The sequence below is a fragment of the Caretta caretta genome, chromosome 3 (assembly GCF_965140235.1).
Source record: "Caretta caretta isolate rCarCar2 chromosome 3, rCarCar1.hap1, whole genome shotgun sequence".
Taxonomy (NCBI): domain Eukaryota; kingdom Metazoa; phylum Chordata; order Testudines; family Cheloniidae; genus Caretta; species Caretta caretta.
Window position 1 is genome coordinate 191,399,352 of NC_134208.1, and position 24,499 is coordinate 191,423,850.

General features: G+C 41.4%; 1 protein-coding gene across 3 annotated transcripts in view; it reads right to left on the bottom strand.

Annotated features, from left to right (window-relative positions):
- Nucleotides 1-313: 313 nt before the first annotated feature.
- The window catches only part of USP34 (ubiquitin specific peptidase 34), a 272,897-nt gene continuing 248,711 nt past the window's right edge, over nucleotides 314-24,499 (bottom strand). For all 3 annotated transcript variants that reach the window (XM_048842772.2, XM_048842773.2, XM_048842771.2), the window contains 10 exons: nucleotides 22,885-23,011; nucleotides 22,221-22,328; nucleotides 20,958-21,062; nucleotides 20,709-20,833; nucleotides 12,239-12,362; nucleotides 10,767-10,846; nucleotides 6,784-6,924; nucleotides 6,513-6,659; nucleotides 2,958-3,114; nucleotides 314-1,589 (listed from right to left, as the gene is read on the bottom strand). In XM_048842772.2, the coding sequence (XP_048698729.1) occupies nucleotides 979-1,589; nucleotides 2,958-3,114; nucleotides 6,513-6,659; nucleotides 6,784-6,924; nucleotides 10,767-10,846; nucleotides 12,239-12,362; nucleotides 20,709-20,833; nucleotides 20,958-21,062; nucleotides 22,221-22,328; nucleotides 22,885-23,011 (1,725 nt within the window). In that variant the 3' untranslated portion in view covers nucleotides 314-978. The remainder of the gene's footprint in view (nucleotides 1,590-2,957; nucleotides 3,115-6,512; nucleotides 6,660-6,783; nucleotides 6,925-10,766; nucleotides 10,847-12,238; nucleotides 12,363-20,708; nucleotides 20,834-20,957; nucleotides 21,063-22,220; nucleotides 22,329-22,884; nucleotides 23,012-24,499) is intronic.

The following is a 24,499-nucleotide window of genomic DNA, read 5'->3' on the forward strand; positions in this document are numbered from 1 at the left end:
TGGCAAGAGGGGGAGAAGAGGAGGCCAGAATGGAGCAAAGGCTCAAGTCCTAGCTGACAGGTCAATATTGAGGAAAGTGGTAAAAGATTCAGTTGGATTCTTTGTATTTTTAAGTTGTTGGAATGAGGTACATTTTACTGAACTGCCCAATTGTAAAGTTAATGCGAAGTGGACAAAACGAATGGGAAAGAACTGAGATTTACACAGCTTAGAATGTATTTGAGAAGCATTTCTTATTCTGCAACTATTTCACAGTTCTCAAGTTGTCTTTGGTTAGAAATCTGAAGACTGAAGCAACGTATGTAAACAAATGAAAAGTCATCACAATCAGTTTAATGAAGTGCACAGAATAGCGATTGATCATGTCAATAAAAATAAAACAATTAATATTACATCAAGTGTGCTTTATTTCCTCCACAGGTATTCTGTTAAATAAAGCACCATATATATACTGCCAGGCCACAGCTAAAGAGGATTCTTTACAGAATCAAATTTCTTGTGGTTGTTTAGTATACAAGTAAACTTAATTTTGATAATAAGAACCACAGCGATCTGAGGCAATCTGCCTCTATTATAAGGTACAAAACTGGCACAGAGGACACCATATTATACACAGTAAAAATGCCATAAGTTTAAATTACATCATACAGGGCAAGGAGGCCCTGTTCTCCCATACAGCCATATTAAATGAAAGCCACTACAGTGAACTCTTAATTACATAAAACATATCCATTATCTGATTGCCCTTTAAGAAAAGTACGGTAGATGCAAAAAATGTTTTAATCTGGAGTTCTGCCTGACCAAGAATTAAGCATATAAATCTATCTTGCCATTCAAGCAGAGAGCACTGGACAAACTGAAGCACAAAACAGAAATAAGCAAAACTTATACAAACAGCATTTTTTGGAAAAAAAAAAAAAGAAAAAAAAAAAGAAAAAAGAAAAAAAAGACTTAAAAGCAGACATGCTCCATCTAATGTCAAGAAGCAGCTTGGTTTCCTTTGCCAGATATCCTTGTGACCACATGAATTGTAGACTCAATGGTCCTACACAGGATGTCTAAAATGTCATGCTGCTGCATGTGACTAAAAAGTCCTCTGGAATGGCCGCAACTGATTGATAAACTATTTTCAGGGTCCTGGGATGGTAAGGCTTGACCGTCGCAGCCTCTTAGATCTGCTAGGTCAGATAGAACTGCTGAAATTGATGTGGTGGGGAACTCAGAGTCATCCTCAACTGCATTGGGATCCTTGGAACTCTGCAGATCTTTAAATTCCTTGCACTCTTCAAATTTACCATTGCCTGACTGCTCTTCTGTGTGTTGTGACCTGGTAGTTAACATCATGTCTTCTGAAAAGGAAGATGGAACTTCCATTCTGTATTCTTTAACAGAACTATTTTCAGGGGAAGGAGGATCTTGCTCAGTGCCAGGATCAATGATAGAAGAGTCTCTTGTCTCATTATCTGAAGTGCTTGTTGGAGTCAATGCCTCCCTTGGTTCAGTTTTCATATCACTGATGCAGCTGTCTACAGTATGCTCCTCATCGCTGCTAACCCGTCTTCTTTTTACAGGAGTAGCTCCTTCATCATCTGTAAAACCAACATACAGTTTGCAGTGAAGTACATTTATCAGATTTGTTTTATATTTACATTCAAGTCTTGAGGTCTTTTATTTTATGTTTTTCACTTTCATATACTCTTCTGTATGTAGGCAAACAGCGCTCACTAGAGATCTCCTCAGAGGCTCATCAGATTGGAGAGATTCATTAACTGTAACTGCCTGCTTAAAATTTCACTTCCTTAGATTCTTGTGTGTTGCATTAGGGGTTAGAATCAGCAAATCTGAAGCTCCAGTGTTAAGCGGGTAACATAATATCTTTACAGCAAGGACTGTCTTTTTGTTCTGTTTGTACATCACCTAGAGTCATGGGGTCCTGGTCCATGACTAGTGCTCCTAAGCTCTGCCACAATACAAATAATAAATAATGATGATAATAATAATTATATTGTTGTTTGTTTAAACAGATTTCATTAAATAACCTCTCTTTAATATGCTCTGATTTGTAAAAGGTTTTCCTCTCCACACTAAGTGTAATTGTTCTGGTCCAAGGAATTAACCCTGGTCCCACTGAGGTCAATGGTAAAACTCTTTTTGATTTCTATACAACCAGGATTTCACCCGTGTGTTTTGGATTGACAATGCATAATGTTATTACATGTACAGCATTATTAGTCAGATGATACAGTACAGCAAATAAAATCAGGTCCCTTACCCGAGAAGCTTACAATCTAGTTTACACATTACAACAGGAAGAGATGTGTGTGAGAAGTATCACACAAAGAAACCGGTAAGTGAGATTTACATACTATAGCCTCATGAGGTTATTTATTGCATCACATACATACTGTGTCAGTTCCTGTTCGTTTATCTCATTTCGGTATGCAAATTTGTCAAAATTAGGATTGTGCTTTTTTCTCTTCTTTTTATGGCACAGGAGTGGAATCAGCACTAGAAAGCTAGTCCAAGGAAGTCGGTGTTAGAATATTTTAAAAGGGGAGGTAGGCTCCATAGTTAGCAGGTTATTTCAGGGATGACACAGGAGAAAGACACAAAGTATGGGGGACGGGAGCAGTTGGGGATGAAACAAGAGTAGTATGAGGAGCTTTGAAAGTGTGGACAAAGGTTTTAATTTCATGCTGCAAATGTGAACCGGTGATGGGGATGATATAGTAAAAGCAGTGGGCAAGAAAAATGACTTTAGCAGAAGTATTTTGGATTATCCAGAGGGGTGGCAAGGCAGGAGTCAGGTAAACCAGAGAGGTGGTGGCTGCTGTAGTCTTATGATTGAGCTGGAGATATATGGAGGAAGAACTGGCAGGATACAGCAACAGTGTGGATATGTGAGGTAAAGGAGAGGGAGTGGGTGTGTGATTACACCAAGGTTATAAAAGGCAAACCTTTAGTTTTTCTTTCTTTGGCTTCTTGCTCTTGTAACGAGTTCCTCTGTTGACAAGCCCTGCATTTGTTTAGCAGTTCTTGCAAAGTTGGAATCAAGGCCGAATTCAGCTGCTTAGGGGTGTGCACTGAAAGTAACAAAGCAAGTGCTCGAAGGTCCTAGAAACATCATAAACAAACACAATTACTAAAATACTTCAAACTTTAAATTTACATTAATCCTACACACACACTATTTGCAATTGAAATAGGTTGATTTGTGTAATAAGCAGAGACCTTACCAGATGTTCTGAATGCTTTTCTGCTTCCAACAGAATAGATTCCTAAACTTTGTTTACACTACCGAAATTTCCCAAAACTTTCCCACTAGTATTAGCAATATCCTTAATGTAGACAAAGACCTACTGTGAAAGAGTTGACAATATTAAGTTGTACACAACAGAATTAACCCCCTTGGTTAGGATTTCTTAATGCTTAATTCCAATGCGTTTTACACTAGTTCTGAACAACGAATAAAACACATTATGGTTGACAACCTGACCGTGGAAAACGCAGCAACAGTTTTGGAAATGCTGTGTTCTTTAGAAGTGGCAATGAATAGGAAGAATAAACAAAATGTAGAATTATTTGAGTGTTTCTGTCAAACCCCAGCTATTTCATACCACTGCTGGTATCTAAGCGCCAGGAGTAGAGGAGTTTGCACGTGCACTGATTTCCTGTGTGACCAGTGTGCTCTGCACGTTGAGAATGCTGGAAAGGTTGTTCCACTTTTAGTCTCCAGACCATTCATTAAGTATGGGCTCCTAAACCCAAAAGATCCTGTTGCCCGGGGTGGGGGTAGGGGTGGAGAGGGTTGTTAATTGTAAGATATCACAATATACATTGGCTTGTCTACATTATTCTGTTATGCAAACTTTAGCAAATTCCACTTGTTAAGTCACTAATACTGGGTCTAGACCACTGTTAATTAAAGTATGTTACTGACCTCTTTTCGATGGTGATGACTTTTTGTATCAATGAAGAACAAGTAAAATGAAGAAAAATAAAAAGAAAAGGGAATAATCCCTTTTTTCTTGTAGAACCAATTTCAGTTAGAACAATGGAAACAGAACTTTTTATTGATTACTAAATATTCAATAGATGGGTGAATGTTTTCCACATGGAAGTTATGTAACAAGAGAGGAATATTAAAAGATATGGGGGGGAAAGACCGAAGGCACAGAGTCTGAAAGTGATCTAAGATACCAACCGTTATCCAATGCATCTGTAACTAGGGTGAGAATAGGCTGTGTAGGGGCAAAGGGAACTCCCTCGCAAACTCCTAGATTTTATCTACCAGTTCAGAAAGGATAAGAACTGGAGGGGTACCTGAATCACCATGTCTATATGACAATGGGCCATTGAGTACACAGAGGCCACCCAACCCTGCAAATGCTTGAAGTGCAGTCTGTAGCTGTACCACGTAGGTGTGCACCGCCATGCGTCCTAGAACTCTGAGGCAGTTCTGAACTGTGAGGCAGAAGGGCCAACGGCATGGAGGTGGGATGCAGTTCTGAGAAGGCCACTGACTCCTAAAATGCTGAGGTGGACAGACACCCCACTGGAGCTGTTGGGCAAGCTTACAACCGGACACAACAGATCTGACTTTTGAGTCCAATGAGGAGTCCATTTCCTCCACCCCTGGGAGAGATGATCTCATCAGTTTCAGGGAGTGGGGCTGAGAGTCTGGAAAAGGGGGAACCAATGAAATCATCACTGGCTTGCCTCTAGATGTAATCCTACACAGAGGAAACGTGAGCATAGAAGTGACCAGTACCAAGTGATGCTCTGGGGCTTCAGTCGGGATCGCAGGAGCATGTGGTTCCAAAGTCGGTTCCTTGTGAGGCTCTTGAATCACGGGAGAAGCCAGTACCAACAAGCTGAATAACTCCCTGGCTGCCTCAAATGCCTCAGGTGTCAATAGCACCAAAAGGTGTTTTTGAGCCTGCAGGATTGAGAGGTGTGTTGATGCTTCGGGGACTGGTCTCAACAAACCCTTCCTGGGTTTGCTGGTTCCGAAATCAGCAATCCCTGCTGGCTCACAGACTGCTCCTGGGGACTTTTTAGGGAACTCCTATGAGTTCTTGTGAACACTTGGCAGTTTCTGGTACTGAATCCCTAGGAGACTTATGCAATCTCTTCTTAAGCACCGGCAATACAGAACTGGCTGATGACTTCGTAAGAACAGGAGGAGCACTCCTGATAGACATGGACATGCTTGGTACTCACTCAGAGCGGGTGAGTTCTGATGGTGGATTGTGCAGAATCCATGAGCAGGTACTTGAGTCTGGCAGCCTTCTCCTTTTTTGAATGATGTTTGTCTCTCACATGCACCTCTCTCAGACACTTAAGGAAGCTGGGAGGAGGGTCACGCACTGGCAGAGACGTTACATGAATGACAGGCCTTGAAGCCAGGAGAATGAGGGGGGGGTATCAATACCGGTACCCAACCAGGGACTGGTAACCCCAAACTAAAAAGACAGTTCTAGGTATAAGTTTACAATACTATTTACAGAATTACTATATAAGACTAAAACTAATATTATAGGTACTACATACACTGAGAGAGGAAAGATATGAAGAAACAAAGATTGCAGCTCCAACAACCACTGTCACTGACAATAGGAAGGAACTGAGAGGTTTTGAGGGCAGTGTGGCCCTTTATACCTGTGTGCAGTGGTAAGAGGTATCAGAGGGAGTTCATAGTGTACTGACAGGTACGGCTAAGGGAAAAATCTCTGACAAGTGTGCACAAGGCATGCACACACCTATAGTGGAATGGACATGTGGAATCACTTGAAGAAGAACTTGTTTTATTCTGAGAAAGTGGCCCAGGGAAAACAGCCCTGGAATTCTTGGAACAAGATTTGGAGAGTTTACCTTTTTTGGTTGACAAAATATGCAAAGAGAAATAAAAACAGAATGGGCGCTTCCTAAACTTCTTTAATGTTTTCCTACATTTTTCAATCTTTGGGATGATCTAATGTCTGTTTCAGAGAAATAATCAGAGGTGTTGGATGGAGGGCAGAGAGAGTAAACTCTTTTTCCATATGATCACAGGGGGGACTCAGGAATGACTTTTATCAGCGCTTGACTCCATTCATAGGAAGGGGTCCCTGGGGCTGGAGTGACAGCAGCCCATCCATATGATGCACAGAAAGAGAACAAGGGGAAACAGAAAGTGAAAAAGTAGGTAGCAGAGAGCTAAAAAAGACAGATGAATTTTGAAGAGATCAGAATGGCATTCCAGAGCTATCTGCCTATTTCCTTAGCAGAGCAGAGATTTCTAGCAGGGAGTTTGTGAGCAGCCCCCTTATCCAGGGTTCAACCTGATGGACACCTTCTGCTGTCTCTGAACAGCTGGCAAAGGGGACCCTGCCTATGCATATAGTTTCAATCAATATGCCCGCTCTCTAAGGCAAATCCTCACACTGGATACAATCTACTGAAGCTCTGCCATAGAAAGTAAACTTGTTTTTAAAAGGTTTTATTATTTTAATGGCTTTGAAAAGTCTTACCCCATTTAAGGTAGAGCTTGCTTTGGAAATTTCAACTCGCTGGCTGCCGAAATCGGATTCAAGGCTTTGATATTGATTTATTAGATTTGTAACCAGAGTATTGATTAAATTGGCACAGTTTGCTTCAGAAAACACCTGCCCCTGGACCTGTAAGAGAATGCATTTATTTCAAAGCTATGAAGACTTGAATTGTGCAAAGTAATACCCTAAACTAATGTGATGCATAATAACTGCATTTCCATTAAATACGAACACTTAAAATACCACATACCTTTAGAAGAAAGTGCGTCAAGAATGTGTACACAATATTGTTGTTAAGAAAAGTTCTTTCATCCATTAGAATACATTTAATGTATTCTGCAAAAACTGGATCTTCACACAGGAGCTTAATACAGTTCTTTGACATAGCAGACTAAAGAGGAAAGAAAAAAACTTTGCAATTTAATGCTGCAAAATTAGCACTGAAATTATGACACTTGTGAGAGCATTGTACATATTTATCTATTAAGGGCAACTGAAAGAATAGGCACCATCGGGAATAATGCCTGCAACATTAATTATCCTAACTAACTAACTGGGTCTGCTAATCAATTCATTCATACTGAAAATGTTTGCCTGGCATTAAATTAAAATAAACTACTACTAAGGACAAAAAGAAATTAATCTGAGTTATCATCTCAAAGGTGTTCTTTGATTCACCTCATTTTATGTGAGGATGGAAGTTTGTCAGGAGTAGTGTGTATTTACTGAGATCCATCTCCCCTGGCCTGCAAAACAACTACTGCCCCCTCTTCTGTGAGTGTAAAGGGTCCTCCGACAGTGGCACTGGTCGAGATCTGCTGCAAGAGGGGACAGGAGCCAGATCTCGGGAGGCCTCAGCCACGAATAATGATAGAAATTTAAATTCACAGTTTTTATGGTCACAAACTATAGTAAAGAGGGGTTACTCACCAGTAATTGTTGTTCTTGAAGAGCATGGCCTCCACATATTCACATTTGTGCGATATGGTGCCTCTGGCATCGAGCTGTGAAATATTACTATCGAGCACTGTCTGTTGGAGCCACTAGTTCCTCTATCTCCCCTCCCCTGGAGGATTGGAGTAGCCCCAATTACCCTTCAGTCTGTTTCCTAATTTAGGAATTCATTAGCTGAGATTCTGAAGAAGTGGTGAAAGTGGGCAGAAGGTGTGAGTATGCAGAGGCTACATTCCGGAAGAACAGTTACTTGTAAGTAACCCCCCAATCTTCTTTGAGTAGCCTCTGCACAGTCCCGCTCATGGGAGATTAGCAAAGAGTACAACCCCTAGGAAATTCTAGGTGAACAAGGAGGATGAGAACTACCAAAACTAGCATAAGCTCTATATGGCAGGTCAAGAGAATATGCTGGCCACCATTCCACTCTCTCATGGGACCTCTGTGAGGTCATGAGACACATATAGAGCTAAAAGAAACAGCTTGGAAATGCTGTGAAAAAGGCCAGCAACAGCTGCTGCTTTTGGGTTAATTGGATATCTTTTGATATATGCAGGTGACTGAAAATCTGACAAGTCTTAACAAGGGTGTAAAAGAGAACTGAGGAAACAGACAAGTTAGTGGTCTATTTGAGATGGAAATGGAGATGATTTAAGACTCCAAATGGGGATTGATGGCACTAAGCATGTCACACTTCTCATACGGACTCCTGTTTATAGAGAACTGGCCATTTGGTATGTATCTAACGAAGTCCAGGAAGTAGCTATGGATATGAGAAATTCCTCTTCTACACTTTACGGTACAGATGATAATCTGACAATAGAAGACCAGAGATCCAGAGAGCTTTGAGAAAGAAGACTCCAATTCCAATTGAAAAGAAATACATACGCTACAGGGAATAACCCTGGAATGAACACCACCTACTGTAATACTCACAGCACAATAAAGAAATCCAGATTCCTTAGTGCAGTCATGAAGCCAAAGCAGTAAGTAACTGTACTGGTCCATGGACAAATCCTTCAATAAACTAGGGTATTACAAAGTGAGGGAGGCCCACTGTCCCAAGCATCTGAGGGAAGCTGAAATCACAAACGCTGCTATTCGAAATATGGTTCTGGAATGTTCAAAAATCTAGAAGTCAGGGTGTCAACTCTTGACAATTCAGGATGAGGTGGAGAGTCTTAATCCAACCTTACCACAAAGATCTAGTAATCTGGAAAGTGGTGCTAACATCAGACAAAGGATACTTGAACCAAATTGCCAAGATTCTATTACAGTTATTGCAACATCTTGGCTGAGTCTCATCTGATCTGCAGACAGATCCCCTGAACCAATGGAACTAGAGGGAATATGTAGTGGAATTCCTGATTCCAGCTGAGAAACGGATTTTGCCAGTGACACTGGCTTTTGTCTGACCCCGAAGTAGAACTGGAGATAAGGGGTGATGGGCTTGGTAATGAACAGGCCAGGTATTATATAAACTTTCCCTTTATATAATACCTGGCAGAGACCTAAGACAGACATTGGTATTTTTGGCAGATGAGTCTCTGGTCTTGATCAATGGGAGAAAGTTTTACAGGCTAGACAAACTGTTTTCAACTCCAGAACCCTAAGGTAGAAGCTTTAATTTCCAACAGTGACCATATTCTGTAAAATGGTTGAGAACAAGATGACCATCTTACTCCATCTGGAAATACCCCTGTCGATAGTAAGGGAAGCAAGAAAGAAATCTCGTGATGAGCATGCGTTATCTTTACCTTCTGCATCTCGAATGGCCCAGGTGTAAGTAGCATCAATAAGGCATGCTTCCCTTTGTAATCAATCTTATGGAGGCCATACAAAGGCTTGGAGAAAAGGTATCATCAGTTATACTGATAAGGACCTATCTGTAGACCAAAGTCTAAAAATAGACATTTTTGCATGAATGATTTGACGTCTGAGACAGTAAGGACAGGATAGGAGCGTTCTCAATTTTTTTAATGCTGTTTTAAAAGCAAAGTATCTTGTGGATACTTGTGATTAACTGGAGTGATAGAACAGAGCTGGGTTTTGTTGCATGAAAAGGGTTGATATAATGCCAATGCCACCTTACAGATAGCAGTTTGCCTTACAGCGTTGCTGTACTGTTTCTTCTTTATTTTTTGGACTGAAGAAAGACTGTGCTAATTAACTGTTAATCTAACTAGAAAGAAAATAGCCCCAAAAGGCAAAATCAAAAGAGAAACTGTCAAGAAAAGCATTGAGGACACTGGGCGTGATTTGAGCTCACTGCACCTTCAGTGGTTAATAAAAGATACAGGCTGGGCCACTCCCTCTTTTATACCCCTGGCATCCTTTGCAAGGGAGGGGAAGGAGAAAGCAGCCCCAAAACATACTGCTCACTAGAAAAATTCTGCAGCTGAATGGAGAGGTGCCATATCCCCCAAGTGGGAATATGTAGCCATTGTGTCAGTAGTGTTACCGCTGTGTCAGCATTTCCACTATAAACTGCGTATTTTTGTGATTTAAAACTTGGTTATATACATCTCTTCAAGCCTGCAACTCGACAAGTAATCTAGGGTGATTTAATTTTTTTAAACTTTACTTGAAAAAAGTTTGTAGTTGTTTTCACATAAGCGCAGGAGTGCTGATGGGTCTCCTGGACAAATTCTAACTTAAGTTAAGTATATTCTAATTACCTAAATTCCTCCTGCACTTTCAACTGGGTATGGTATTCTTCACTCTCTATCCTAAACTGTTGGGTGAAATGGTTGTACGCTATTAAAAAATTCTATTCTAGATCTACAGATTAGATTTATTGATCTTGATATTTATTGATAAATATATATATATTGCACTCTTCATTGTGATATTTGGGTACATTATGGCTCTGAAGTGGCTGGATTTCAATGGTGGGCAAAGCAATCTCTATCGATAAGCACAAGCTCAGAACCTACTAATATTTATGCGTGTGTGTAAAGTTATTAACATACAAAAGTGTTTGCAGGATCAGGGCTATACATGATCTGCATATCAGTTAGTTTTTTTTTGTTTGTTTTTTTAAAAGATCCTTCAGGATGAAAGTCACAATACAAACACAAGGTGTTACTAATTGTTAATTTAAAAAATGTTAAAGTTGTGAACAAAGTAATACCACCCAATAAATTTAAAGTGTACTGAAATTAATTAGTAATTAGTCTTATGAATTGCTCTTTAAAAAGTAACTAGCTTTAAAGAATTTACAGCTGTCACATCTTCTAAATATTCTTGTTCAGTTAGTTCTCAAACTCATTTAAATTTTACCTGAGTCTGGCATAGCTCAGTCCAAAGTTTGGGAAACAATGCAAGATGAAGCGGTAAACCTTCATAAGCAACTAGGACACCTGAAATTTGAAGAGAAAACAAAACTGATAACATAAAGAACTACCTAAAACTGATCTTTGTCGGATATATTTATTTTTTGACCTGAATAGTTTTGAAGCACCATAAAAATTCAGAGGACTATATCCTAAGCCAATTACATATGACCACAAATGTCTAGCATCTAGAATGGTTTTTATAGTACAGTTAGTCTACAGAACAGGACTTCCTTCTACATTTTTACCAGCTGAATCAAAAATGTAGCATCTTATCTCAATATTGTTTTCTTTTAATTCTTTAGCTGGAACAATTTATCAGTTTTCATACTTTTTGAGAAACAAAGCAGCATGAGCACAACAAACAGATTTGAAATTTCTTAAGCTTCATCTTCACCTCAAGCCACAACTTTACCTACATACACTTAATGAAACATTGGCTAGGTGACAGACTGACCAATAGCAAAGGATACACATTCTTGATAAACACTTCAGCAAAAAAATCCCACACTAAATAGTAATGTTGCTGTGTGGTTCATGGCTTGAACAAAGAATGAGTGGGTGACTCAATGGCTTAATGAATTCTTACCTGTAAAAGCCAATCCACACTACCTCCATAATTTGGTAACTAGTCAGAAAGATAGCTCTTACCCAGTTACAAAGAAACTTTGCTCACAACATAACCATGTTTGCATATCTACACCTACCATGCTGCCTAACTATATTGTATTCTGGGAAAATCTGAGTAGCTATTCCAGAAGATGAACACACAGAGGATGTCCTACACAGAGAGAGCTGGGATGAAGAAGGACTGCTGAACTAGCTAGACAGTCACTAAAAAAATTAGTGTGCTGGAATTGTTATAGAAAGGCTATTCTAGGCCTTTGCCAGCGGTGAAACACAGCTGCCATGTGTGGAGGTAAAAACCATTTCCACTAGCTGAGTACAAACTCAGCTAAAAGTTGTAGTGTGATCAGGCCCTAACTCACTAACTAGAATCAGGCCCAGGTATATATAGTGACAGAGTTGGTGCCCTCTGATGGCTTTTTGGTTGCTTATGTAAAATGAATTGGTGGTCTCAATTCAGCTATTACTGCACAGATGAGGTGTCCACATCCCAGAAACCACTGTCAGAGCTGGCACTAATTGGCACACTTGTTAGCAGTCTCAGCAAGGCTGAGGATTAATGTCTAGATTTTTAAAGATATTTAGGTATTGCTGTGCTCAGCTTTGCAAAACATAACTGATTCATGAGCCTACATCTAACTTTCAAAAGGGATTTAAGCATTTTGGAGCCTAAACCCCATTGACTATCAATATACTAAATTAAATTTTTAAAAGTAAGTACACAGTTGTCTCATAAATGCCACTACAAAACACCTCAATGGCTAAGGAAGTCTGTTTAACTGCCATACTTACTCATCTTAACTAAAGTTTCGGTAAACTTTTCACAGTTGATTGCAACTCGACATAATAGATGGATGAACTGATGGTACGAAAAGAAGTAGTCTAGAAGCATACGATCATAAACATCATCTTTACCCTGAAGATTTAAGACGACAATTTATAAATAGATTATGCTTAAATTAAGCAACTGGGCAACTACATGACATACCTAAAAATTTAGTTAATAAGCTTATTCAGAGCCATAAGTTTTCAATGCATTTAATAATATACTGCTATAAAACTGGATGAGAATTTCCGAGACTAACTCAAAATAGATGTGATGTGAATAAAATTAGATGTTAATTTGCAGATCAGTGTACATACATTTAAATGCATAAAATACTATTTTTCATTTTTTAAAGGGCATATCAATAATCAGATTAATATCTTTTGGCAACACCCAAAATGTACTTTAAAGTCAGTTTTATAGATAGGGCCTTAACAAATTCACTGCCATGAAAAACATGTCACAGACATGCTGGTCTTTTGTGTGCTCTTACCCTATATTATCCGATTTCATGGGGTCGACCAGAGCTTCTCAAATTACGATTCTGACCCAAAAGGGAGTTGCACGGGGGTTACAAGGTTATTTTAGGTGGGGCGAGGCCGGCCCACAACATTCTGGTACCTGAGGCGGGGAGCTCAAATGACAGCCCCATGCTCCCTCGCTTGGGCCAAAATTTTGAAAGGTCTCAATTCTGCCTTCTTCCTGTTCTACTCCTCTCATGGTACTGCTCTGCTACCTACCCCAATAAAGGCGAACTAACAACTTAAAATGCCTTGTTCAAAAATTTTAAGTAACACTTAACTGTCAAACGCCTGAACAGCAAATGTAACTTTTCTTGTCTGCATAGTAAACACTGGCATTTTTATCTGTTTGAATAATCAAAGTGGTGCTTTCCACGCCTTCTTGGTTGCAAAGATTTGAACTGCTTCCTGAAGGTCCACAGTTTGGGCCAGCTCATGCTCTATTGAGAATGTTGCAAGGCCGACCAGCCTCTCCTGTGTCATTGTGGAGCATAGATGTGTTTTTATTTAACTTCAGCTTGGAGAAGCTGCGTTCTCCACTGGCAACGGTTACAGGAAGTGTTAGAAGTATGCGCAGAGCAACAAAAGCATTTGGAAAGAGGATGGTCATCTTATTTGTGCACATGTATTCCAGAACAGCCTTTGGAGTTGATCCTGCTGAAAGGTATCTTGAAAAGGCTTTCAGTTCATCACCTAAATCACTTGCATCAATATTGTACATGTCATCACTGTCTCTAGTGCCCTGCATTGCTGGTGTAGGCCTTCTTCAGGTATAGTGAGGAGTTTTGGAATATCATACAACATCCCAAATATATTGCTGTGTTCCTTGAGCTGCATGAAACGTTCTTCAACTGACTGTATTGCACAGTCTAGCACCTGGTTAAAGAATTCAACTTTGAATTGTTGTTTGGGGTCTCTTGTGGGATTATCCCGAGTTGTAATCAAAATATCTTCTTCTTCAGTGACTCTTGTATTCTTGAATGGGTGGGAAAATAGTTTCAGCGTGCAGTGCCTCTGCCAACTTCTGTGCACTCTTCAGAACGTTTTGAAATCCCTCATCTGACTGGTGACACTGTAGGTGTGACTTTGCTTCGTCCAGTTGTTCCATTGCTCCAGATATATCAAGGTCAACACCCTGGAGTCTCTTGCTTACAACACTTATTTCAAACAGTATGTCATGCCACAACACTAAGCCACACAGAAATTTGAAGTTATGTATGTATCTGGTTATTCCATTTCCCTCTGCCACTGTTCTCCCACAAACAGTTCCTGTCATAGCATTATCCTCCATAATGGCAGCTATCTTCCCAATTTGGTGTTTGATAGGCTTTATCGCCTCCACTCGACTTTCCCATCCTGTGGCACTCAGTGGTTTCAGTGTCAGAGAGGATGTTCCAGATGTTGCTTCAAAATTTGCCGTTGATGAGTTGATGCAGAGAAAAATACATAGATGCTTTGAATTACATTAAAAAATTCAGCAGCCTCACTAGAAGCTGATGCTGCATCACTGACCACCAAGTTCAATGAATGAGAACTGCATGGGACAAAAAAAAGCTCAAGGGTTTAACTCTCGGATCAGTGTCTGCACTCCTCTGTTCTTTCCTCTCATGTTGGCACCATTATCGTAGCCCTGATCTCTCATGTCAGCTATTGCAATTCCCGTATCTTCCAGCTTTTTAAAAAGCACATTTGTCATACCAGCTCCTGTAGTATCATCAATGTCAATAAATTCTAAAAAATGCTCTCTGACAGTCCCCATTGCAGGGACATTTTCACTAGGTTCTGTTGTTGTTACAAAACGCACCATTAAAGTCATCTGTTCCGTACGGCTGATGTCAGGTGTGCAGTCCAGAATAACAGAGTAATATCTTACTGACTTCAGATCTGCCACAATCTTCTGTTTGACTTTTGTTGCCAGTAACTATGATCTCATTTTGAATTGTTTTTCCAAGGTAGTGGTGTGTGTACATTTCTTGGGTGGTGACTTTTCTTAGATGCTCCTGGAGTACAGCATCAAACTCAGCCGCCAGCTCCACAATTCTAAGGAAGTTTCCATTGCTAGGTTTTGGGTAGCAAGCATTCTCACAATGGCATCTGCTCACCACTCACATCCTCACTGGGGCCGGAAGGCTCACCGTGAACATTTGTGTCTATGTATCTCAGGAGAGCTCCTTCCTGCTTAGATAGAAATGCTTCCTTTGATGTCTTTCTTTTTCTGAATGCTGCCCCAGAGGGGCGTTTTCTTCTTTCATTCATGACTGCTGTTCTGTGCCAGCTATAGTGGCTCTCAACACCCAATTGAAGGGGACAAATAAGCAGGCTGGTACCAGGGCCTGCGTGAGGGAAGATATCAGCATCTTAAGGGCCTAACTGGCTCCTACTACTTCAGTTGACTGCCTGTTCTCCTCAAGTGGGTTCAGGGAAGCAGCAGGAAACAGGAAGCTCCCTGAGAAGCTGGTGCTAATCAGTCCAGGCTCCTGGGGGTGCTAGAGAGATACATAAGAGGCTCCTTCTCCTCTCTCTCCCTGCAGCTCCTGCTGCATTCTGTTATTCCCTCTCATCTTTTCTCCTGCCTGCCTGTTATGTCTCTTGTGCCCTCCTTCCTCTAGCACAGCACTTCACCATTTCTGTGCATCTAGAGGAGAGAGAATACATATGCACCAGCAGCAGACACAATTTTCTACACTCTGGGTCCTAGTGGTGCCCCCCCCCCCCCACAGTCTGGCACCTGAGGCAGCTGCCTCAGTTCACCTCATGGTAAGGCCAGCCCTGAGGTAGGGGTCATGATATTGCCAACCTTACTTCTGCGCTGACTTCAGAGCTGGGCAGCCAGACAGAGGCAGCAGGCAGCAGCACAGAAGTAAGGGTGGCAATACCATACCAGGCCATCTTTACTTCTGTGCTGCTGCTGGGGGCAGCTCTGCCTTCAGAGCTGGGCTCCTGGCCAAGAGACGCTGCTCTCCAACTGCTCAGCTTTAAAAGACAGTGCTGCTTCCAGCAGCAGTGCAGAAGTAAGGGTAGTGGTACCGCAACCCCCGCTACAATAACCTTGCAACCCCCCTCTCCCCCGCCCCCACACACAACTCCTTTTTGGGTCAGGAGCCCTACAATTACAATACTGTGAAATTTCAGATTTAAATAGCTGAAATAATGAAATTTATTATTTTTAAAATCCTATGACCATGAAATTGACCAAAATGAACCGTGAATTTGGTAGGGCCCTATTTCTAGATAAACTTCCAGAAAACATGGTTACTCACCTTCTCGTAACTATTGTTCTTTGAGATGTGTTGCTCATATCCATTCCAATTAGGTGTGTGCACACCGCATGCACAGCAGTTGTAAAGTTTTCCCCTAGCAGCACCCATTGGGTCGGCTGTGGAGCCCCCTGGAGTGCCACCTCCATGGCGCTCAATTTGTGACCCTGCCGACCCAGCGCCCCCTCAGTTCCTTCTTGCTGGTTATTCCGACAGAGGGGAAGACGGGCGGGTTTGGAATGGGTATGAGCAACACCACTTGCAGAACAACAGTTATGAGAAGGTGAGTAACCATTTTTTCTTCTTCGAGTGAGATTGCTCATATTGATTCCAATTAGGTGATTCCCAAGCCTTACCTAGGCAGTGGGGTTGGAGTTATGGAATCGCTGACTGGGGCACCGCTCCGCCAAAAATTGCATCATCTCTGGCATGTTGAATGATGGCATAATGAGAGATGAACGTATGCATACAGGACCAAGTTGCTGCCCTGCAGATTTCTTGTATCAGGACCTGGGCCAGGAACACTGCCAATGAGGCCTGTGCTGTAAGTGCCAGGGCTCATACCTTGGACACCTCATACTATGTGCTGATGCAGGACATGAGCCAGGAAGATATTCTTTGAGATGAGACCAGGAGACCTTTCATCCGATCTGCCACCACTATGGGCAACTGGTTTGACTTCCTGAATGGCTTAATACATTCAATGTAGAAAGCTAGCGCCGGCCATACATCCAGGGAGTGCAGCCTCTGCTCATGGCCACTGGCATGAGGCTTAGGATAAAAAACAGGCAGGAAACATTGGGCACTTTCTGTTGCTCTGGGTGGCGAACAGATTGACCTGGGGAAACCCGCACCTTTGGAAGATGTAGTGTATGACATCCGGCCGGATGGACCATTCCTGATTGTGGAAGGACCTGCTGAGGTGGTCTGCCAATGCACTCTGAACTCCTGGTAGAGAGGATGCTTCCAGGTGAATGGAATGGGCCATGTAGAACTCCCATAGCCGGAGGGCTTACTGACACAGGGGAGAGGCAGGGGCTCCACCCTGCTTGTTGATGTAAAACATGGCAGTGGTGTTGTCCATCATAACTGCCACGCACTGCCTTGTAGTTGGGCTTGAAAGGTTTGGCATGCTAGCCGCACTGCCCTCAGCTCCTTGATATTGATATGGAGAGACAGCTCATCCTGCGACCATTGGCCCTGTGTTTGGAGGTCTCCTAAATGCGTGCCCCATCCCAGAGCTGACCCATCCGTTACCAGGGACAAGGAGGGTTGAAGGTTGTTGAAGGGGACTCCTTCGCACACTGTCGGAGGGTCGAGTCACCACTGGAGGGACTTGAGTACTTGCTCCAGCACCGTGACCAGAGTTCAGGCTGTCACGCCCCGGGAGATAAGTCGAAGCGAGCCATGCCTGGAGTGGCCTGAGCCTCAGTGTGGAATCCCGGACCACGTAAGTGCAGGCTGCCACGTGGCCAAGGAGACTCAGGCATCCCCTTGCTGTAGTGGTCGGGTACTGCCTGAGGCCTTGAATGATCATAGAATCATAGAATATCAGGGTTGGAAGGGACCTCAGGAGGTCATCTAGTCCAACTCCCTGCTCAAAGCAGGACCAATCCCCAACTAAATCATCCCAGCCAGGCTTTGTCAAGCCTGACCTTAAAAACTTCTAAGGAAGGAGATTCCACCACCTCCCTAGGTAACGCATTCCAGTGTTTCACCACCCTCCTAGTGAAAAAGTTTTTCCTAATATCCAACCTAAACCTCCCCCACTGCAATTTGAGACCATTACTCCTTGTTCTGTCATCTGCTACCACTGAGAACAGTCTAGAGCCATCCTCTTTGGAACCCCCTTTCAGGTAGTTGAAAGCAGCTATCAAATCCCCCCATATTCTTCTTTTCCGTAGACTAAACAATCCCAGTTCCCTCAGCCTCTCCTCACAAGTCATGTGTTCCAGTCCCCTAATCATTTTTGTTGGCCTCCGATGGACGTTTTCCAATTTTTCCACATCCTTCTTGTAGTGTGGGGCACAAAACTGGACACAGTACTCCAGATGAGGCCTCACCAATGTCGAATAGAGGGGAACGATCACGTCCCTCGATCTGATGGCAATGCCCCCACTTATACAGCCCGAAATGCCATTGGCCTTCTTGGCAACAAGGGCACACTGTTGACTCATATCCAGCTTCTCGTCCACTGTCACCCCTAGGTCCTTTTCTGCAGAACTGCTGCCAAGCCATTCAGTCCCTAGTCTGTAGCAGTGCATGGGACTCTTCCGTCCTAAGTACAGGACTCTGCACTTGTCCTTGTTGAACCTCATCAGATTTCTTTTGGCCCAATCCTCCAATTTGTCTAGGTCCTTCTGTATCCTATCCCTACCCTTCGGCGTATCTACCTCTCCTCCCAGTTTAGTGTCATCTGCAAACTTGCTGAGGGTGCAATCCACACCATCCTCCAGATCATTTATGAAGATATTGAACAAAACCGGCCCCAGGACCGACCCTTGGGGCACTCCGCTTGATACCGGCCGCCAACTAGACATGGAGCCATTGATCACTACCCGTTGAGCCCGACAAGCTAGCCAGCTTTCTATCCACCTTACAGTCCATTCATCCAGCCCATACTTCTTTAACTTGCTGGCAAGAATACTGTGGGAGACAGTGTCAAAAGCTTTGCAAAAGTCAAGGAACAACACATCAACTGCTTTCCCTTCATCCACAGAACCAGTTATCTTGTCATAGAAGGCAATTAGATTAGTCAGGCATGACTTGCCCTTGGTGAATCCATGCTGACTGTTCCTGATCACTTTCCTCTCCTCTAAGTGCTTCAGAATTGATTCCTTGAGGATTGCTCCATGATTTTTCCAGGGACTGAGGTGAAGCTGACTGGCCTGTAGTTCCCAGGATCCTCCTCCTTCCCTTTTTTAAAGATGGGCACTTCATTAGCCTTTTTCCAGTCATCCGGGACTTCCCCCGATCGCCATGAGTTTTCAGAGATAATGGCCAATGGCTCTGCAATCACATCCGCCAACTCCTTTAGCACTCTCGGATGCAACGCATCCGGCCCCATGGACTTGTGCATGTCCAGCTTTTCTAAATAGTCCCGAACCACTTCTTTCTCCACAGAGGGCTGGTCACCTCCTCCCCATGCTATGCTGTGTCTGGAGTGCATGGCATCCCCTCCTCTTCCACTTAGGGAGTCCAAAGGTACTGGACTCAACTGTCCCCTTTGCGGAGCAGAAGTCGACGGTGCTGGTTCCAAAGGTCACGGTACTGGGTGCTCCTCCCTGGGACGCGCCCCAGTGGCCGACTCCAAGGGAGTGGGTCTTGAAGGCAGAGATCCACTCCTACCCTCCTTCTGGTGCTGCTCCTGCAGCGCAAGGGAATGGGATCAGTGCCGGACGGTGCCTGTCGGCTTTGGCAGCAGTGCCGCAGGTCCCTATGTCCCGAGACCTTCCATGGTGCCACATCTACCACAGATGCCAGAATGCTCTGCACCGATTAACTTGGTGCTGTGTCTTGCTGCGCCAAGGTGAATTGCCGTCCGAGAGCTGCCTCTATAAGGAGATGCTTTAAATGGCAGTCCCGCTCCATTTTTATTCTAGGGCGAAACCCTTTACAAATCCTACACCTATCGGCCTGGTGCGTCTCCCCCAGACACGTTAGACAAGCGTCGTCGGGGTTGCCCGTTGGCATGGGCTTACTGCAGGATTTGAACCCTTGGAACCAAGGCATGCCCCGTGTCCCCAAGGGGAGATAGGCAGTCGGGGTGGAGAGGAAACCCCCACACCCAATGTCTAAAATTACTAACACTAACTAACTACAAATAAAACTAACACGAACTGAAAGCTAGGAGAATGAGAGGAGAACTTGCTAAGCAAGTCGCCACAGTTCCAATGACCGTCACTGGTGGTAAGAAGGAACTGAGGGGGCGCTGGGTCGGTGGGGTCATATATTGAGCACCATGGAAGCGCCACTCCAGGGGGCTCCACAGCCGACCCGATGGGTGCCGCTAAAGGAAAAACTTTCTGATGACTGTGCACACGGCACGCACACACCTATTTGGAATTGATATGAGCAATCACTTGAAGAAAAAACAAGTTTTCGAAGGCATATATAGCTCTATCAATAAAATCAGGTCTGCAGTTTTGCATTCCAAAGTTTTCACATATAATTTCTGCATCCAAATTTTTGGATTTAAATGCTCAAGCACTGGCATGCACAGATAGTTAGAAATCTAAGTATCTGAGACTCATGCATGCAAATACCATTTAATGAAAAAACACACATGAAAAATACATATGCAAAAATATTAGCAAGAAAGATGGCCGGTGCAATTTTAGAGACTTCTTTTAAAACTGCCTCTTAATGCTAAAGAATTATTAATTATAAAATGTGGGCTCATACACTACATAAATATTTGTAAGGGAAACTCATAATATTACATCATTTTGGGCACAGGCACCACCACATAATTCAAACCCACTGAGGATAATTTTAAATTACGTAAGTACAGTTTTTAAAATTTGCTTACACAGTAAGTTAGTGGGTAAACACATTGTAGAAGGCATCATTTTGAAATCACTTAAAATTACGTTTTCTTTACAAGCTACAAATATGTAATGCCACTGACAGGAAAATAGGTTTCCCTATGTCCATACCTTGCTGGCTTCCATCATCGTAGGCAAGAGGCACATATTGAGTTCAGGACGAGGAGGACGGATATTACTTTTCCCTCCTATTAATTTCAGATTTTCACGACAGGGGAAATAAGGTCCAAGAGACACTGTAGTGTAAATTAGAACAAAATAATAATGAATTAAAAAGGTCAACACTAGCCACCCCCAATGCACACAAAAATCAATTGTACTGAAATTCAACTGTAAAATACAACAATTAGAAATACATACTTGGAATATTACTGTGGTGGTATGTACAATGGTTATGCTGCAGAAATGGAACCAAAGTGTGCAGGAAATCATGAGGGCTTAAAAGCACAAGCTCCTTGAGGACATCTACAAATGAGAAGTTGGTTTTGCTATTACACAAAGTTATTTCTTAAGGGTAAACATGACTTATAGCTCATGCATCTGCAAACCTGATCTATTTGGATTATTTTTGCTAGTGCACATTGTGGAGGCAGGCTTTAAGTGAACAAAATTTAACGTGAAAACACCTGAATTAATCAAGGTTCCTTCACCTCTACCACGAGAAGAAAACCTAATCAGTGTTATATCAACTTTCCCTTAACAACCAATAAGAGGGGTGTCAAATTGTAGGAAGTAGAAGCTCAAGAAAATTACCCTCTTTGCTTCTTCTTTACCATATCAGGTCTGACGCCTGGAAAATGGCAACCAGCAGCAGCCAGGACGACAATGACAAGGGCACTCAAAGTAACAGGAAAAGGCATACAAATTACATTAAAAATAGGTTTAATTTGGACAGTGGGTTAGGCCTTCACAAACAAGAAAAAAAATGCAAATTCTACTCCTTAAAAAAATCAGATAAAGCCTTTCAGAAGAAGTCTGCTAATGCAAGAAGACAAGACTTTCTTGGTATGACGTCCATTCCTACAAGTTAAACACCCCACCAGGAACCAAGAAGCAAGAAACATCATAGCCCGGTACTTTTAAAAGCTATTTAACCTGTCATTTTACTTTTATTGTTGCATTTTTTAGTAAATGGGGTATAGAAATGGACACAGGGAGTTCTTACTCAGAGTAACGAGGTTTCTGTGCTTCACAATAAATGAGTTTTCCCACTAACTTTAAATATTAATTTAGTTACCCTGTGGATGCTAAATTAAAGATCTGGGACTTGATTCTGATTTTACTAACACTGTAGAAAATCTATTGATTTCAACAGAGTTATTCCTGATTCACACTAGTATAAGCGAGAATAGAATAGAATCAGGCACCTGGCTTTTAAACAAGCTAGATGAATAATATAAAATGATGCCTAACAAATCCTAAATATTAATTTTATTCTTGATATACAAGGATTAGTAAGATTATTGGGAAAACAAACAATTCTATTAATGTCAAAAAATTAACAAATCCAATGTGCAGAACATTCATAAATACTCATAATATAGAACTGTTTCTGAATTTTAATTTTAATTTAGTTATCTGGCAAGAATCTTTCCTGACTGCAGTAGCATTAATACAACTTACCAATGCAAGCATTTCGAAGTTCTGAAGGACTGTAAGAATTTAGCAGAGTTAAGAGTTTATGGGCAAATTCAATTCGCTCCTGCCACTGGATTAGCGCTTGCTTCACATCTGCAAATACAAAAACATACTAAGTTATCTATCAGGGGGTAGCCGCATTAGTCTGTATCCACAAAAACAACAAGGAGTCTGGTGGCACCTTAAAGACTAACAGATTTATTTAGGCATAAGCTTTCGTGGGTAAAAAAACACTTCCTCAGATGCATGGAGTGAAAATTACAGGTGCAGGCATTATATCATAATATAGATACTAAGTTATCTGTCACCCAAATTCTTGATAACTTTTAATTCCTGAAGAAAGAAAGAGAATGGTAACCTGGAGCAATTAAAACAATCGTATCAATTTTATAAACATGATCTTAATCAAAGTAGAAACCTAAGACTTGTCACTGGTCTACTGCTGTCAAAACTATACTATTTATTTTTAGATACATTTCAACACTTTAATCATTTCATTAATTTAGTCACTGTTATTGTCTCAAAAAAGAGGATTCCCAAAGGCTACATAGCCACAAGACAAACTATGAAAGAATTTCTGTCAATGAAAATTAATTAGTTCAAACAAACTAAAGCCTTTAATCTCTATAAAAGAAAATCATTACCAAACCTTTTCTCTGAAGATATGGACGTGTTGATTTAAGGACCGAAAGGAATATTGACAAAAGTTCCACCAGGTCTCCAGTCACGTGACAAGCTGTGGCCTCATGATACATCATGTGCAAGGTGTTAAAGGACTACAAAAAAGAAAGTAAAATGAAAGTAAAAGTTTATACTAACAAATTAAAATGTATTATGATTTCTAATTTAATCCTACAGATACTATTTTTACATTTATTTTACTACCACAGAAAGATGTATCAAATGTTTTATGATAGATGCTGACAGATATAAAGTTATTCAAAGAAGAATTCAGTATATACAGTAGGTTGTTCAAATAATGAACAGTTAGTTAACTTTAAACAAAGAAAGTAATTTTAAGTTGTGCTCTAATATCATTGCCCTAGTACAGAGTTTGGTATTATGGAGAGACAGTAGTCTGTCCACGATTTAGACTGTGATTTGCTTTTGGTTATAAGACTGATTTTTATCCCATTCTAAATTTCGCCAATACTAGAGCAATCAGAAATTTCTCACTGTGTGCCCGTGGAAAATGAGCTTAAAAATGCTACTGAAAAACAGAACAAACTCTGCACGTACATGCAAACAGTCTGATTCAGGAAACAAAAAGCTTTGCAAACACATCCAGCTTACTTTATAAAATCTGTAAAACGAAGACATTTGCTTCAAGGTGAATGCAATCTGTGCATGCCTAGCCTATGCAGTTTGTAAGATGCATAAGCTAAACACTTCTGGCTCAAGGCAATTACTTAAGTCTGCGTAAGTAGCAGGTGGAGACATTAAAGTCTAAAACCCAAAGAGCCAAGTATAGCCCAAAACACATAAAATTTTACAAATCTTTAATCCCAATCAATTTGTTTAGTTACAAAATTCTATTTAGGAGGCATGGGAAAGGGACATTTGTTTCAGAAAACAATGGTTACAGAATAATCATATATTCTAGTTAAGTTTATGTGCATTCCTTACAGACATACAATATAAAATTCTATGTCAGCTGAATTATTACTACTGCTTTAACAAAAGCATCTTCTGGGGATTTTTGACTTAGAGAAATTGTAGTGGTATAGGATACTCATATTGCTGGCAATACACAATATTGCAAAGATTTTGGCAGAAAAGGTATTTGAGAAGATGTTTACTCTGCTTGAATGCCAATTATGTTTCAAACATCGAACAGATAAGGAAATACTATTTATAATATTAATCTCCCTCAAACTAGAATGCAAAACCTTAATTATGATCTATATTTATACCAGGAGAAAGATTCAGGATACACTGTCAACCCTCTGCAGTGAGGAAATCTATTCTGCTGACGTGGAAGATTCTTAATGCTGTTTATTTAACATATAAAAACACCTTCAGTAGACAGTGACAGCATATGGTCTATAACATAGTACAACAGTTACAAGTTTAAGAGCAGGTCAGACAAAACATTGCTTATACCACACTGTGGCCTTATCCAGCTTCCAGTGCCTTTAATGGAGTTGTATTGGGTCCAGTGTTAGCCTTTCTGCATGAAGCACCCTTCAACTAGAAGGTGAACCTAGCTGTTAAGCAACAAATCTAGTTACACTTTATTTCTAGACATATCTTTGTAATGTCCT